Genomic DNA, 17,395 nt, shown 5'->3' with positions numbered 1-17,395 from the left:
TTGACAGCTTCTCAAGGAAGCCTCTTCTTCATCTTCACCATGGAGAATAGGAGAAGATGGGGTGACCGGTCCCCTCCTGTTTCCAGCCCCTTCCAGAGCCGCAGAGAGGACTTCTGTGTTTTCCCCTCTCCATTTCCCTCCTGCTTTCACCTCCCTTCTGTCCTGCAGGGTGTCCTTCTTTCCTTCTCTCCATCCCTCCCCACAAGCTGCAGAACTCCGGAGCGGACAGAGGGTCCTTTACCCCCTCAGGGTGGGGTGTGTGGGGTGGGGGGATGGGGAGCATCTCTTCCTCTGAGAACTCAGGTCACAGTCCTATTGGGGGGTGTCAGCTGGTGGGAGCCTGGAAGAGAGACCTGGGGCCTCTTCGCTGGCTCCTCCCCTGAGCTGCCTTCTGTCCCCAGGGGTGGAGAGCATCACGGTGTATGAGGAGATCCTGAGGCAGGCTCGTTACCGGCTGCGACACGGAGCTGCCCTCTATGCCCGGAAATTCCGGCTTTCCTGCTCAGAAATGAACGGGCGTTACTCCAGCAATGAGTTCGTGGTGGAGGTACCCAGAGTCTCCTCCCTCCCACGCACCCCCCCACACACCTACCTCACTGCCCCCTGCAAGGAGCAGGGTTGCGGGGGACCGATCCCCTTAGTGGGTGGGGATGGAAACTGCAGCAGGGATGGGATGCCTGGCAGTGGGTGCCATAGAAGGGGAAGCTGGGGGACAGGGTGGAAGAGCTGGGCCCTGGAGGAGAGATGGGACTGGGGAGAAGCACCCACGAGGCCCACCCTCTCTCCAGGTCAGCGTCCTGCACAGCATGAACCGGGTGGCCCACCCCAGCCACATGCTCAGCTCCCAGCAGTTCCTGCACCGAGGTCACCAGCCCCCGCCCGAGATGGCCGGACACAGCCTGGCGAGCTCCCACCGCAACTCCAGTACGTAAGGCTGCTCGGGGCCAGCGGCCAGTGGGTGGAGGGAGTGGATTGGCACAAGCATCCTTCCCTCCACTACTGGGAAGGAGGAGAGGGGAGGAGCGGTGGGCTCTGTTCCCTGTGGAACCTGACCTGGTTGAGCGCTCTGATCCAGTCCCTTCATCCCCCGGATCACTCGGTTTCCCTCATGTGGAATGTGAGCCGCGTGTCATCACAGGGGTGTTTGGATCTGGGATCACGGTCTGTGTGGGTTTCGCCTTTGTTGTTCCGCTTCCTTTGTTATTTCTCAACAATGGCAAGTTAGCCCTGGACCTAGGGATCCTCAAGAGTGGAGCTGTCAAGTATGTATTAAGCACCTAGTGTGTACGAGCACTGTCCTAAAGCACTAGTAGGAACACCAGAGAATGAAAAGATAGACAGACATAGCCCCTGTCCTCAAGGAGAACATTGGTGCAGTTGCGTGTGTAATTATGTGTTAGCTATAAAGTCATACACTATTTCTAAAACAAAATATGGAAATATGCAAAGTGTCACATCCAGATGGAGTGCTGCCTTTCAAAGAAATCTCATTCCCTGGCTATGGTTGTTTTACTAGTGATGCAATTTTTTTTTTTTTATCTCATTTCCTGGCTATGGTTGTTTTACTAGTGATGCAATTTTTTTTTTTTTTTTTGTCTTTTTACTGCTGCACCCGTGGCATATGGAGGTTCCCAGACTAGGGGTCAAATCAGAGCTATAGCCGCTGGCCTATGCCACAGCCACAGCAACACCAGATCCTTAACCTACTGAGTGAGGCCAGGGACTGAACCTGCGTCCTCATGGATACTAGTCAGATTTGTTTCCTATGAGCCACAATGGGAATTCCAGTAATGCAATTTGTAACTCACAATTTAAGGGTTGCTTAATTATAGAAAAATTAGGAACCAAGTATAAGAAAGAAAAGTCAGCTCTAATTCCACCACAATTGACCATTGTTAATACGGTATATTATGTGCCAGTTTTGGTCTATGTCTTTTTTTTTTTTTTTTCTCTTTTAACAAAGGTGGGAGGAAACTACTTTTCAGCCTGATATTTATGCCTAATATTATGAAAGGATTCTTCTCCCACATTGTTAAAAAAACTGCAAAATGGTTCTGATTTGCTGGAAATGATTTTGGGAATCGCTTCTTTGTAGAATTGCTTTTCAAGTCAATTTATGAGTTGCCTTTATTTTTGTTACTTTTGGGGACACAGCTTGCTTTTGGCCCAGGTCAGTGTTACCCAACTTCAGCATCCACTTTTGTCACAGTTGGCTCTCGATAGCATTTTGCATTTGTAAACCTAAAAACCACTCTCAGAGGGCAGAGATTTATCACTTTTTGGAAAGGTCAAAAGGCATATCGGGAGTTCGTTCCTTTGTGGCGCAGTGGTTAACGAATCCGACTAGGAACCATGAGGTTGCAGGTTCGATCCCTGGCCTTGCTCAGTGGGTTAAGGATCCGGCATTGCCGTGAGCTGTGGTGTAGGTTGCAGATGTGGCTTGGATCCAGCGTTGCTGTTCCTCTGGCGTAGGCCGGTGGCTACAGCTCTGATTGGACCCCTAGCCTGGGAACCTCCATATGCCGCAGGAGCGGCCCAAGAAATGGCAAAAAGACCAAAAAAAAAAAAAAAAAAAAAGGCATATCGCAGACTCTGAGGCAATTTCCTAAGGAGTTCCAAAAATGCTTTCTTAGAAGTTCATGGTCGCTGCACCCTGAATGGACAGCACTCACGTCAACCATGTAATAATAAGAAGAGTAAATACGGGTATGCCAGGTACCACAAGCATGGCTTTACACCTGTTAACCCAGTGAGTCATTACAGACAACAGATGAAATAGGTGCTAGAGTTATGCCCTCCAAAGCCAAGGAAATGGAGGCCCAGAGAGGTTAGGTATCTTATGCACGATCACAGAGCTAGAAAGTGGTGGAGCCAGGATTCGAATCCCAGCAGTAAGAATCCAGAACCCTTCACTAACCATTACCCTCCGTGCCCTCTCTGCTTATTCATTTAGTTATTTTGGTCTTTTTTTAGGGCCACACCCAAGGCATATGGGAGTTCCCAGGCTAGGGGTCAGATTGGAGCCATGGTTGCCAGTCTATGCCACAGCTCACGGCAGCGCTGGAGTCTTATCCCACTGAGCGAGGCCAAGGATTGAAACCGGGTCGGGTTCTAGTTGGGTGTGTTACCACGGAGCCACAAGGGGAACTCCCTTCACTTGTGTTTGATGCTTTGAAAAGAGATCTCATTACTTTGTAGTTGCACCTAATTTGGAGGCGCTCTGGGGGCTTCCTGATGTCCTTGACTGATGCTAGCTCTCCAGGGCCCCAGGATTCAGTCTGATTTCCTCTCCTTGGGCAGCGGCCACCACTGTGCAGTCTCTCGTGTTTCCTTTACCCTGGGACTGGCTCTGCTTTTCTTTGCTCTCTCTGAAAAGGCCTGCGGGGGGCCTTTTAAAGTGCTTTTTCCTGTGATTCCTACAGCAAAGCAGATGGGAGTAGGGGCGAGGAGGGTGGATAAGGCGTAACCACGCTGAAAAAGTTCAAGGACACTTCACACAATCTTTAAAGACGTGTGCGTGAATGAGACCTGTTTTTGTTCAATAGACCCTTTGGGGCCATGATCCTCCACCTCTTTCTCCAGTTCTTTTCATGGGGATTATCCCATTCAGCCTTGTCTGGGTTGGGCACTGGGTCCTGCCACTCAGATTAGGGTCAAGGTGGGTCCAGGTTGGCACGGATGCTGGGCCTGCCAAGACGCTTGTCCTTCTTTTCTCGGCTGGCTTTGAGATCCCAGGCGAGAGTGGCAGCCTCCAACTCTCCAAAGCTCCTAAGCATGGCAGGAAAGAGAGATCAGTGAGAACCGGGACAGTCAGCCAGGGAAGGTCTTGTGGTGCCTTCAGAGCTTGAGCTTAGACCTTGAAGGTTAGAAGGGAATTGGGATGGACATGAGAGAGAATGAGAGCTTGAGAATTGGGGATGGGTGGCTGGTTTGTGGGGGGTGGTTTTATTTGGGGAGAAGGAGGTTGTCTGAGAGGAGTGAGTTGAGCTGATAGAGACATGAATCCAGTCCTTCCCAACTCTGATGCACATCAGAATTGCCCGGGGAGCAAGAAGGTTGCTCGGTGCCTAGGCTGCAGCCCATACTCGTTAAATCAGAATGTCTGCGATGGGGAGCCAGGCACCACTGGTTTCTAAAGATCCTCAGGTGATTGCCACATGCAACCAAGTTCGGAATCATTTCCGACTTTGTTACCTACTGGTATCTGGGATTTTGCGGAAAGACTGATGGTGCAGTAGGATAAAAATAAAAAGTGAATTAGGAAGTGAAGAGGCAAGGACAGTGATGAAAGAAGAAGATGAAGTCAGGGAACAAGTTAGTTCATAAAATACGTGCCGTGAGATACTGTGGAGCTGCTAGAGTGACCAGGATTTGGAATCTGAGCTTCCTTGTTGCTGAAACAGAAGGAAAGCCTAGCAATTAGGAAAGGCATGTGATGGGATCAACTAGTGTTTCAAGAGAGCCCAGGACCCAGAGCAGAAAGAGGTTTCTCCTGAGGCTCTTCACAAGGGCGTCCATGAGGGACTGTGGACAGGGCTTCCGTAGTGGCTCACAATCACACGAAACCAGGAGTTTCACATGGGCCATTGGCTGATACTAAAACACCACTTCCTGTTGGCCTTGGAGGTCATTCAAGGCCTGAATCAACTGCTTGGATCTAAAGCAGTAAGAAAGAGTGATGGTGCTTCCTAAGCTCTTGATTTTTGTTTGTAGCTAATTTTAAAATCCTCCCATCTCCCTGGCCTCCTGGCTCATTTTAAACTAATTAACCACATTTGTTTGCCTGAAGATGGAGTGTCTGCATTTTGTCTTTCCGGTGGTCATTTCTAATTCCTGGCCGTTGACTTGTCATTTCCTTTATTGGGCCAGGGACTCAAAGGGACAAATGCATTTGATTAAGGTCCAAAGCAGAAGTTTGGCTTGTCATCATTGTGCCCCTAGAGCAAGTTCACCTGCTGTGGCCTTTACTCTAAGCAGGGGTGGGTTGGGGGTTCCTGTCCCTTCCAGAGCCTGGGCTTAGCTGCAGGGACTTCTACTGGTGGGGTCGCTGCCCCAGATCTTGCCCACAGACATGGAGACTGGGAAGGGTCTGCCTCCCCTCCCCCATCCCAAGGGCATTGAGAAATGCTCATCCAGCCAGGCCCATCTCTCCCCGGAGCTGGTGCCCAGGGAGTCTTCCCCCCCCTTTCAACAGAGTTTACTCAGCAGCATCTGCTCTAGTTGGCCAGAGGCCCCAAGTGGGCTAAGGGTTGGGTCAGGCTGGGGCCTGACTTGGCAGAGTGCCGATAGGGTGGCCTCAGGGAGGTACGAGGCTAGTGCCTGCTGGGACAGGGCGTGCTCCCACACCTGGGTGGCCCTGGAGCGTGTGACGGTGTGTGGGTGCTGGCTGCCGGAAGGATGGGTCTGCAGTAGTGTGTGAGGGCTCCCATTCATGTGCTTCTCTGTGCTCTGCTCTGTCTCTTGACAAATGAGTCTTAAAGGTGGGAGATAAATCCGTGTGTGTGTGTGTGTGTGTGTGTGTGTGTGTGTATGTGTGTGAGACGCCCAGGGTGTGGACCTCCTGGAGTCTCAGTGGTCACTGAGCCGCTGTGCCCACACGGTGGGCAGGGCTGCGTACCCATGTGGAGTGCAGTGACCCAGCTGCCTGTGAGGGCCCTGGGCCTGGGGGTGTGGGTCTGGGGTCTCTACATCCACCTGCTGTCCCTGGGGCTGTGGGCTGTCCTGCTGCTTCTCCAAATGCCGTATGTGTGTGCAAAGGAGGCCGGCAAGGCTCTGCTTTCGGCTGTTGGCTCTGTGGCCCTCATGGCCCAGGTCTGTGGTGGTTACATCTTCCTGCAGGGGGTGGCCTGGTCTGCCCAGCTGGCAGGGCGCTGGGTGGCGCTGCACATGTGGCTCTGCAGCGTCTTGCTGGAGACCTTCAGGCGCATCCTTTTGACCCTGCCTTATGAGCAGGCCGCTGGGTGGCTGCTCTGGGCAGGGGTATGGGCCAGCAGAGGCCTGGCGCGGATGCATGGTGTGGTGAGGTTGGTCCAGCTGTGTGCCCACACCCTCCTCCTGGGCATGTTCCTGTGTTTGCACGTCTGCTTTGCCTCCATCAGCTCGAAGGTCCGCGTGAGGGTCTCAATGCCCTTCCGAGTCCACGCCCCTCTCAGCCTGGGCTTCAGAGTGAGGCCGCAGCCTCAGAGGCTTGACCAGGCTGAGGGGGAGGTGGGAACACCCCGAGGGGGGCACAGGCCCCAGCTGCCCAGGGGCCTCAAGCCCATCAGGAGGAGGGACGTGCCGCCAAGCAGGCGCCAGTTCTGTCCAGGTGGGTAAGTGAAGGGGCTGCTCTCTGCCCCTTGGGCCTGTCCCAGCCTTGGGTGCCAGCACCTCCTCCTGGCAGCCAGGCCACTCTTGGAGCCTGCTTCTCCTCTTACCAGGCAGGAGGCCCCTCTCTCCTCTTGCACCAACAAGCTCTTGCAGCTGCCTCTGTCCTTCCATCGCTGGGCTTGGGCCCCTCCTTCCTGGACTGAGCGGTCCCTAGGGAAGGCACAGGCAGGAGGACCTGGGCAGGGTCCAGGCCTTTCTCTCTGGCTGCTGAGAACAGGGCTGCTCACTGCAGGGAGGCTGGGAGGCCTTCTCCGCCCCCTGTCCGTGCCTCCTTTGCAGGCCTCACCCTCTGTCCCTCTGTCTCTTGGGCCCCAGCAGCAGCTGCTCTGCCGCCCTTTCCCTCCCCTGGGTGGGGGCTTGGCTTTTCCTCCAGCTCCTATGGGGGAGTTGCCTCTTCTGGGCCATCATGGACCCTGTCTTCTGCTAGGGGACCCCTCTGCCCAGGACCCCCTCCCAAGCCAGGTCCCCTCAGGTGCCCCTGGCTCTCCCCGCAGTGGTCCCCAGTGCCGCGACCCTCATCATTGTGGTGTGTGTGGGTTTCCTGGTGCTCATGGTCGTCCTGGGCCTCGTGCGCATCCACTCGCTGCACCGCCGTGTCTCGGGGGCTGGAGGGACCCCAGGGGCCTCCAGTGACCCCAAGGACCCCGACCTCTTCTGGGACGACTCAGCTCTCACCATTATTGTCAACCCCATGGAGGTGAGTGCGGCGGGGGAAGGGGGCAGTAGAGTCGGGGCTCGGCTGGGGGGCCCCCCTCCAGCCTCCGGGACTTCTGCTGAGGCCCCCACCCACCTCCCCCAGTCCTACCAGAGCCGGCAGGCCTGCGTGGCTGGCGCTGCAGGTGGCCAGCAGGAGGACGAGGACAGCAGCGACTCTGAGGCAGCCGACTCGCCCAGCAGTGACGAGAGACGCATCATCGAGACCCCTCCTCACCGCTACTAAGGCCTCCATCGCCTCCCCCCCTCCCCAGCCCAACAGAAAGAGAGAATTTTCCCCGGGTGAGACAGACACCCCCAGAAGGGAGAGAAGGACATTCTGAGAGAAGAGAGCCTGGGAGGGAGGGAACTCTTGGAACGAGTCATGCATCCCGTAACCTCAGAATCCCCTGGGATCCCCCCCATCCCCCTACCCCTCACTCACCCACAGCCCCCCTCTGTGCCTCTGGGCGCTGACTCCCCTGGTGTGGGAGACTTTGGCTGCCTTTTCTACCCCCAGGCAGCCGCCCCCTTCCCTGTCTTGCCCCCCAGTAACCTGCGCTATAATGGGGGGGGGTTAGGGACTGAAGGAGACCCTGTCCTTTATCCTCCCCCACTCTCCTGTCCACAGAGCCCCTGATCCAGACCCCCCCTCCAAAGCTGGGCCTTCCCTGCTTCTCTTACGACCACCCCTTCCCATTTCACTCTGGGGACCCCTGCTTCTTCTCCTGGTCCCCTTCCCTCCTCTTTCGTCCCCTTTCCCCTCCTCTCCTGGCCTGAGGTCCCACAGCCCCTTCCTGCAGGACCTGGTTGTGGCTGGGTTGTGGGGATGGGAGCCGGGGTGGGGGCCCCGGGTGTATTATATATAATGTATATTTTTTCATGTCGTCGTGAGCGCAGCCCCTGTGTTCTGTGTGCAGCCTCGTGTGTGCGTGTGGCATCGTTAAGTCCTGGGGTGGGGGTAGGGGGATGGGTGTGGTGGGACAGGGGACACATCCTAGGGTTTTCAAATAAAACAACCAGAAAAAAGCTAAGTGAGCTGTCTCTTGCCTGCCTGATCCTGTGTGGGTGCCATGTGGGTGGCACCTCTGGGTCTCCAGCCCCTTTGGTCTCTGAACTGAAGTCACTGGGTCGGATGGCCCCCACTGCCTTCTTCTGATTCAGGAAATGCCACAGACATGGGGGCTTTGTGGGGGATGCCATCAGCCCTTCCCCATCTCTTGGCAGATTCCCGTCTGGAGCACCTGCGTGTCCAGGCAACCCTGCTATCTGTAATAATAGAGAACAGGGAGTTCCCATTGTGGCTCAGCTGTAACAAACCCAACTAGTATCCATGAGGTCGTGGGTTCGATTCCTGGCCCCGCTCAGTGGGTTAAGGATCCGGCATTGCTGTGGCTGTGGTGTAGGCCGGCAGCTGCAGCTCTGATTCGATCCCTTGCCTGGGAACTTCCATATGCCACAGGTGTGGCCCTTAAAAAAAGAGAGAGAGAGAGAGAGAAACAGAGAAGAGAGAGAACGGGCCCTGAGACGAGTCCCCCAGGTAGCGAGGGGCATAAGCTGTTGGGGTTATTTCAGAAGAGTGAGCCTAAGCGGGAGCATCCTTCCGTGCCATCCTGGCCCCAGTAAAGACTAGGGATCCAGGTCTTAATTTCTTCCTGTGGACTTAGGGGCTTTGAATATCAGTAAGGCTTTCCCTACTTCTCTGGTTCTCGTGGGCACAGCGGGGTGGAGGTGGAGCTCACTGGCCCACCATGTGTGCCACTGCCGAGACCACCTCAGCAGGATGGGGCTGAAGAACCAGTGCTGTGAAACTTCAGGAAAAAAGTTAACATAAAACAAGACACAGAGACATTTATATTAAGTAAAGATGGGAACTGGGGGACTCTAGGTCTCAGGGACCAAGAGCACCGCCAACCACACTGCCTTGAGGATGACGTCAAGTGAGGAGGGGGCTATAGGTGGAGGATATAGGGTTTTTTTATTATTATTATAAGTTCTTTTATTATTTTAAAAGTCACTTAGCTGGTAGTTGATTAAACTTTTACTCTAAACTTTAGGCGTTTAAGAATCATTAGCATTTGAGTTAGCTATCTAGGCATAGCATTTCAGAGAATCCTCACTGTGCCTGGGTTTGCACCTTGGTTCTCTTTGCTAATGCATAGTCTGCTAACGACCGCTCATAAACCCCTTGGGGCCATGAGGTTCCTCTTTCTCTTAATCTTTAGAGGACATATCATGCTTGTGCAAACAGCGTGCCAATCTGCACAGGTCCAGTGTGCCTAGACCGACGCATTATGTCCTCATTCGGCTGACCCTGTGAATAACTTATGCCTTTAGGTCTTTGTTCTTAAGTTGAAGTCATTCACCAGCACTGTGACTATTTTTCAAGCAGGAAGATGGGGTTCTCAGCAAAGAGGCTAAGAAAATATGGTAGAAACATGTCTCACGCCACGCCACCCTGTGCCTGGTCTTACTTCAGCCAGGTGCCCATCCTTGCCCATGGCTCCAGCTGCCAGCTGAGTTAATGTCCATGTTTACATCCCCACCCAGACCTCCTTCCTAACCTGTATTTACACCTACCTATTTTCTCTCCTCTCTGGCATTCTGTGCCTCGAACTTGACCTTTGCCTGAATTCTGCTCTAGTGTTACTCGTCCCTTTTGCCTTTCTCCCAGTTACCCAAGCCGGAAATCTGGGAGTCAGTCTGGATTTCTCCCTCTCCCTTAACCTCATGTCCAGATGGGGACTAAACGCTCATGTTTACCCCATAACACCTCTCAAATGTCTTTTTCTTTCTCTCCCTACTATTCCTGACACTGCTTCAATTCATACCGTCTTTAATATACGCCTGGTCTGTTGAAAGAACCTCTTACCTGCCCCTTACCTGGCTCCTCCATGCTCTTGCCTCTGATGTTTTGCTCCATTCCACCCAACTCCAGATCTGAGTGACTTTTTTTTTCATTGGCTGCACCTGTGGCGTATGAAAGTGCCCTGGCAGGGGATCCAACCCAAGCCACAGCACTGACATCCCTGGGTCCTTAACTGCTAGGCCACCAGGGAACTCCATGGAACTTTTCTAGCAACTCTCCTCTTGGAACTGTCCCTACTTCCGTGTCACTGCCAAGGGTCAAGTCCTGAAGCCTTGAGGGGCCCCTTCACCCACCTCCTGGCCTCCTTGACCCCTCTCTGTCACCACCCCTGCACATCTGGGCTCCAGTCACACAACACACCCCTCCTTCCCCAAACTCATCCTGCCCGTTCTTGCCTCTGTGTCTTCATGAACGGTTCCCTCTGCTTAGCGTGACCTTTCCCCTTTGTGTGCCTAGCAATCTTCCACTTATCACTGAAGACCCAGGTTCAGTGTTGCCTCCTCCAGAAAGTCTTCTGTGCTCTGGCCCCTCTTGTTCACGCCTCCATCACAGCACTTCCTACTAAGGTGGTTCGTGTCTGTCTCCCCCACTGGATTCTCTATCCTCAGCAACTTGCCTAGGGCCTGGCCTGTGGTAGGGGCTCCGTAAATGATGAGGTGGCATGTGTGGTTCTCAGACTGAGAGAAGACTTATTGGTAGGAGGGGAGATGGGGAGCTGCTCTGGTGGCCAGGAGGTCAGTGTACACAAGACAGAGGTGGCTCAGCTGATGCCCGGACAGCCTCTCCTTGTGGATGCCCAGCTCCTGTTTCCAAGTCTGTGGCAATAGCACGTGGGAGGCAGCCCTACCTGTTCTAAGTGGACTTGCTCAAGGGCTCAGAGTGATGGCTTAAGAGACAGAGCCTTCAGATGTCAGAACTTTAGCCATCGGGGGGTGTGAGAGAGTTTTTAGTTTGAGGATTTAGATGTAAGGGAGTTTGATTCCCCCCCCACCCCCCCTCCCCGCCCCGTCCCCTGCCCCTTGCTCTCTGTTCTAGTCCTCACACACCCCTGGCTGAAGAGACCACAACTTCCCACACAAAGGCTCAGAAGCCAAGTGTTTGCGCTTGGAGCCCCCCAACTGTGGCTGAGATTTAGGACCTGGGGTCTTCATTTAAGTTCAAGCCCCAGCTCTAGGGAGCGGGTGGGGGAGAGGGTGAGCTTGCAAGGAACTCTGTTCCTCCCTTGAGGTCACACATCAGCAGCACAGAGTCCATCGCAGCATCTGTCCAGCTCCCAGCCATCCTGGGTCATCTGTCTCTGGGACCAAGATGGGGTTTCCTCTGAAATGCGCCATTCATGTTCATTTCCCAGAGACTCTCCAGGTTCAGAACCACTGACCATGGACTGTGCCTTATGGATGTAACCTTTCTTGTCTCCCCGCTTCACCCTCAGTGTTGGCACCCGAGATCCCAGTCCATGACTGCCAGCACCTCCTTATATGACGGCTGGGCAGATGGTCGTGTCATGATGGGAGGCGGGTATAAGCAGGAGCCTGGGGGCCTGGAGAGGAGTTTGAAGCCCCTGTGGCTCCACATGCTCCAAACTACCGCTCATTCTTGTGGGCCTAACCTCTTCTCTCAATGTCTCTGTCTCCGTCACACACACACACACACACAGGACACAGGAATCAGGAGACAGGCAAGATGCCCACTCCCCTAGTGTAGAGAAAGGGCGGCAAGCAGGAGTCCAAATGGGTTTTTATTTTATTGTTCAAAATCTCCTGGAAAGTTTTTCCCCAACCTCCCTCCCAGAAGCTGTCAAAGCCTCCGGACGCCAGACCTGGGCCAGGATTTCCAATTTTCCTTTTTTTTTTTTTTTTTTTTTTTGTCTTTTTGCCTTTTTCTTGAGCCACTCCCATAGCATATGGAGGTTCCCAGGCCAGGGGTCTAATCGGAGCTGTAGCCAATGGCCTACACCAGAGCCACAGCAACGCGGGATCTGAGCTGCGTCTGTGACCCACACCAGAGCTCACGGCAACGCCAGATCCTTAACCCACTGAGCAAGGCCAGGGATCAAACCCACAACCTCATGGTTCCTAGTTGGATTCATTAACCACTGCACCACGATGGGAACTCTTCCAATTTTCCTATTCGCCTGTAATTAGAAACAGCAAATGCATCTCCTTTGGCCTCATTCAAATCTTTTCTTCTGAGCCGAGAGGTTGTTTTCCTCTTAATCCTACTCTCCGAGAGGAAAATGAGATTCCTGAGAAAATGTGTGATGGAAAGCTATGCCCTTGGGAGAAGCAGGGCTGTAGAGGCAGAGGCAGGAACCAAATGTTGGAGAAGAGAACCAGGTGTGTCTTGCTTCCTGTGACCAGACCTGAGTACTGAAAGGTCACCTTTGTGCCTTTGTGGGAGGGTGGACACACAGGCACACACCCTGCAGCCCTGGGGCTGATGTGAGGATCAGAATCAGCCCCCACTCCCACCCCCAGCCCAGGAGCTTTTTTGGGGCAGGGCCGGAATGACAAGTCTGCTCCCAGCCTTCTGGGAGCTGTGGAAAATCTCTTACTCCCTTCAGATTTTAACCTCCATGCTGGCCCCTTAAGTGTGTCCCCCGGGTCCCCTCAGGGCTCCTCTGGACCGCGTGGATGGTCCCCCGCGTCTGTCACATGAGCTGAGACGGGTTTGGGTCCACAGTACTGCTCCAAGCCCTGCGGGTTTGAGGTCCTTGACTGTGCCTCCCCGGAATCCTCCCCCGCCCCGCCCCGCACCCCGCCCCAGGCTTCCCTCACAGGGCGCCCCCTCCTGGGCGAGCCGAGGAGCAGGAGGAAGGGAGCCAGCGCAGAGGGAGCCAGGCGAGTCCCTGGTGGGCCGGTTGTCTGCCAGACGCAAGGAGCTGGCACGCTTCTTTTCACAGCGAAGTGTCACTGCATCTCTTGTGGCACCACGCTGTTGCTCCCTAAAATACCCTGGTCCTACAGGAAAAGGACAGATGAGGGTTTAAATTTAGCAGAGGTGGGTGGGAGGGGCGGGGGGATGGAGACTCTGGGATGTGGTGGAGCGGGCTTTGTCAGAAAAAGAGTTGGAACCCCATGATGCCAGGGTGAGGGTTCTAATCCACAGGATGAGGGAAGTCCGTCCCCAATATCCAATCTCAGAGACTTAAGCCAATGTCTCCCCATCAGATGAGGTCCTTCTCCCTTAAACAGGTGAGTTGGGATTAGGCTGCCCTGGCCCCACTGGCTTCGTGGCTGGTTCGGGGTAGGGGGCTGGTGGTGGCTGCTATTAATGGGCAAAACCAGCCATCGAGAAAATCTCTGATTTTCAGTTAGTCTTCCACGCTCCAGGGCGCCACGGAGAAGGAGAGTCACTTTAAAAAAGTCACAGAAGCAGTGAAGAGAGGGTGAGTGATTCCACTTGCAGAGGACAACAGGGCAAAGCTCCAGGGTACCAGGCCCCAGGTGACTTAGCTGCTCTGCTGCCTTGGCCCCCTGGAAGTTCGGCAGTCCCCCCACCGTGCCAATGGCCTGCGCACCCAGGGCCCTCCTCTTCATAAGCCATCTTGCTGCTTTGAGGAAATCCCCAAGCACAGGGGGCACCTCCTGCAGGGGCAGGGAGGGCAGGACGGAGGTGAGGGGTTTGAGGAGGCCTTTGCCATCAGCTCTGCCTGTGTTCAAATCTCAGCGGCTTAGTGTTCGGTCCTGGTCTTTAGCTTCTCCAAGCGTTGGCTCGTCACCTAACACGGGAAGTTGCTTAGTCCAAAGGTTGAGTGAAACCTCAATAAGATCACTTTTTCTGAAGCAACTCAGAACCAGCATATTACACATGAGCCATCACTATCATTAAATATTGGGAGATGGGCAAAGCCATCCCTAGCCCCGGTGACAATGGGGTCTTGAAAAACACGGAGTCTCGGGGATGGCAGGCTCCCTGAAGTTCCTTCTACCCAAAGCCCAGGCAGCCTGGGCTTGTGGTTTTGAACACAGGCTTTGGAGCCTGACATACCTCGGCTTTTCTTTCTTCACTGTAGCATCTTACAGAAGCTTCTTGTGGCTAATGTCCATAGGAGAGTGACTATTTTTATAGTTGTCAGGTTGTTTTAGACAAGTAGAGGGTTATTTTTTTAATAGGTAGGGGCTTTAGGGAGTTCCCGTCGTGGCTCAGTGGTTAATGAATCCGACTAGGAACCATGAGGTTGCAGCTTCAATCGCTGGCCTCGCTCAGCTCAGTGGGTTAAGGATCCGGCGTTGCCAAGAGCTGTGGTGCAGGTCGCAGACGTGGCTCGGATCCCGTGTTGCTGTGGCTCTGGTGTAGGCCGGCGGCTACAGCTCCGATTAGACCCCTAGACTGGGAACCTCCATATGCCGTGGAAGTGGCCCCAGAAAAGGCAAAAAAACAAAACAAAAAAAAAAAAACACCAAAAAGGTAGGGGCTTAGCAACAGGGGCTGAGGTGAAAGAAGTTTGCTGAGATCTAGATGGGGGTGCAGTAGCAGACCATCTACCTGATACGGGGTAAGGTGTGATGCCAAAGATGCCTTGCTGTGTGAACTGTGAACTGGTCCAGCTGAAATCCCACCCTGCAGTCAGCAGAGGTGACTCCGCCTGCGGAACCCTCAGGGAGTTAATGGGGAAAATTGCCTTGGCAGCCTGAAGCCCCTCAGCCCTGTGCTTTCCTCAGCTCTGTTCTTCCATCTGACAACTACTACTCTGCAGTGCTAATATTTTGACCTAATGACCTCAGCCTTCCTGACATGGTTAAATTGCTCTCCTGAGAAGGTGTAGAATTTAGTATAGAGACAGTGAAGTAAATCATAATATTGTGATATTAAGATAAGTTTAAAAGTCTGCATGAATTTGAGTAAAGCTTTGTGTTTCCAACTTGATCATTGATTTTAGTGTCATGATTTTTAGTTAAAAGGTATGACACTGCTCACACTTATAAAAGGTATTAGAACATCTAAGAGAAGTCAAGCAGCCAAACATGGTAAACTAAATTGATGAGAGTTGCTTACGTTATATGAAAGATTTTGCAAGTATTTTAAGTCCTTGTTAGGCAATTGAAGTACATGAGGGGAAAAAAATCAGATATATTAAGCATATGAATATGGTCTAAAACAGTTATGGAAATTTTACTAAGTTCGTAGATGAGATTAATTCCTAAGGAAATTTAAATCTGTTCAAGTTGAGTTAAATGTCAATCAAAGAACAAGTGGAAGGAATTTTAAAAATTTAGTACGTTTATAAATAGAACTTCAGGATTTGTAAGTTGAATTTAAAGATGTGAGCAAAAGCAGGTTTTACACTTATAATTGTAATGAATTAAATATTAACTTAAATCCCACCTAATGAAATAGTCTTTTCCACACACATTAGACATTATGAATATTCACAATGATGGGGTGTTCGAGGAGCTGGTATCAGCTGTGGGATCAGAAAAAGTGCTGGGATCTAAAGAAATCTGAGATGGAGAAGGCATGGCCCAGACAAGACAGGCACTCTTGTCCTGGACACAACTGAGAGGGGCCCTCAAAGCTGCAGTAGAGGGAACAGCTGAGACTGGAAGACTGAAACAGCTACATCAACCATTTTCTTGCTTGGAAAATCCTTTCAGTGGAGTTTAATTTCATAGACAATGCTATGGCCTGACACTGGTGACCAGAAGGGGGGACTGTTGTAAAGACTGCCAGCTGCACACCAAACCTTAGTCAAGCCCATTGTGGGCATCCAGCTAAACTACATTTCCCAGCCTCCTCTGCTATTAAAGTGGCCAAATGGCTGAGCCAATGAAAGGTGAACATTACACCACATCAGCCTCCTGATTGGAGAATCTCTTCAATGGAGTTAAATTTCACAGTCAATGGCAAAGCCTGACCCTGAAACCAATATTTCCCCATTACTCATTTTCTCTAGTTACTTTTTTTTTTTTTTTTTTTTTTGTCTTTTTGCCTTTTCTAGGGCTGCTCCCGTGCTGTATGGAGGTTCCCAGGCTAGGAGTCTAATCAGAGCTTTAGCTGCCGGCCTACACCAGAGCCACAGCAACGCAGGATCTGAGCCGTGTCTGCAACCTACACCACAGCTCATGGCAACGCCAGATCCTTAACCCACTGAGCAAGGCCAGGGATTGAACCTGTAACCCCATGGTTCCTAGTCGGATTCCTTAACCACTGAGCCACAATGGGAACTCCTGCTATGAACATTCTTGCACCTGTGCACCTGCAAACACACATGTGTAAGAGTTTCCCTAGGTAAGAGTGATAGAGGTTTGGTCATCCAGGCAAGGGCTGGATCTGTGTACTGCAGGGGAAAAGGGGTAGTGGGGTCAGGTAAGGAAAAAGAGAAATTCTGCACAATCTTAGACTTTGTCATTCGGTTTTTTGAGGTATCACGGCAGCTTCTCTACCATCCGAGGGGTGAGTTTATACAGCCATGCTCCTCTGGAGTCTCCACCTTTGAAATCTGCAGCCAGCCAGGAAACAAGCCTGGCCCAGGGCGCCACCTGCTGACTACCTGCCTCTTCTCCTTCACCCTAGACTGGGATGTTACTTTTGTCCTTTTGGCACAAACCCGTTCTTGCTGCTCAAACAGCAGTCCTGAACACCTCCTGCTCTTCTTCTTGACGTCAGGACACCCTTGGACTTGAAGGCAGACGAGATTTCAGGGTTTCTTTCCCAGTGTCCTCGAGGTGTGACACTAGAGCCAATTCTGTGGCAGATGGTGGGGCCTGAAGCTTCTTCCATGATTAGAAATCATTTCTTGCATCATATTTATGCTTTCCTATTCTGGAGCAGTGACAATAAGGCCACCATGGTGACCTTGATCAGTGGTGAGGGAAGAAGCGGGGGAGAGGAGTGACTCACTGTGCATTTTCTCTGTAGGTTAGCAGCTTGAGGTCTCAGGATGCGTTGGACCCTATTTTAGTCAACGGAATTTGTCATCAACTAGCGCTATTTTCCCCAATACGCAGATGTGGCAGAGGGATTGGGGGCAGACCTCTGTCACCACGGAGACAGTGACGCTGTCCTGCTAGGGGCAATTTGGAGTGAGGCAGGGCTAGAAGGCTGGAGAAGGCCCCGGATTTGACCCCCACACTCCCATGTCAGGGCCCAATTCGCGGCCCAGAAAGGGAAGGAATCCCCTTGGGTCTCAATGCGCCCCCCCAGGGAAAAGGTGGAATGATCTGAGCCCAGAATCCACTTGCACGGCTTTCTCCCAAAGCTATGAAGGCCCTTCTTAGCTCCCTTCTTCTCTGAGCTTTCCATCAAACAAGTCCTAGAGTCCACCATCCTTCGGAGCGCTCCCAAAGTCGCCGCGCCAAGATTTCCCCTTTAAGCGGCTCTTCCCCTTTAAGGGCTACGGCTTCTCCCATTACGCGGGCGTAGCAGACCTAAGGCCCCGCCCCTCCAAACAGCTTCCGCCTGGGCCGCGACTGCCGCGCGGCGGTCACTGCCACTTTAAGCCTGAGCCCCGCCCCTAGCCCC

At 52.8% G+C, this 17,395-nt stretch overlaps 1 protein-coding gene across 3 annotated transcripts in view; it reads left to right on the top strand.

The window, feature by feature from the left end:
- Positions 1-8,096, top strand: part of CLSTN3 (calsyntenin 3) — a 40,116-nt gene extending 32,020 nt beyond the window's left edge. For 2 of the 3 annotated variants that reach the window (XM_021092406.1, XM_003126516.5), the window contains exons 15-18: positions 402-547; positions 789-924; positions 6,864-7,066; positions 7,169-8,096. In XM_021092406.1, coding sequence (XP_020948065.1) covers positions 402-547; positions 789-924; positions 6,864-7,066; positions 7,169-7,309 — 626 coding nt within the window. In that variant the 3' untranslated portion in view covers positions 7,310-8,096. The remainder of the gene's footprint in view (positions 1-401; positions 548-788; positions 925-6,863; positions 7,067-7,168) is intronic. The other variant, XM_021092407.1, reaches the window with a different exon arrangement.

Source organism: Sus scrofa, chromosome 5 (assembly GCF_000003025.6).
Source record: "Sus scrofa isolate TJ Tabasco breed Duroc chromosome 5, Sscrofa11.1, whole genome shotgun sequence".
Lineage (NCBI taxonomy): Eukaryota > Metazoa > Chordata > Mammalia > Artiodactyla > Suidae > Sus > Sus scrofa.
The sequence above is the reverse complement of the archived record's forward strand: the minus strand, read 5'-3'. Positions and strand labels throughout refer to the sequence as shown.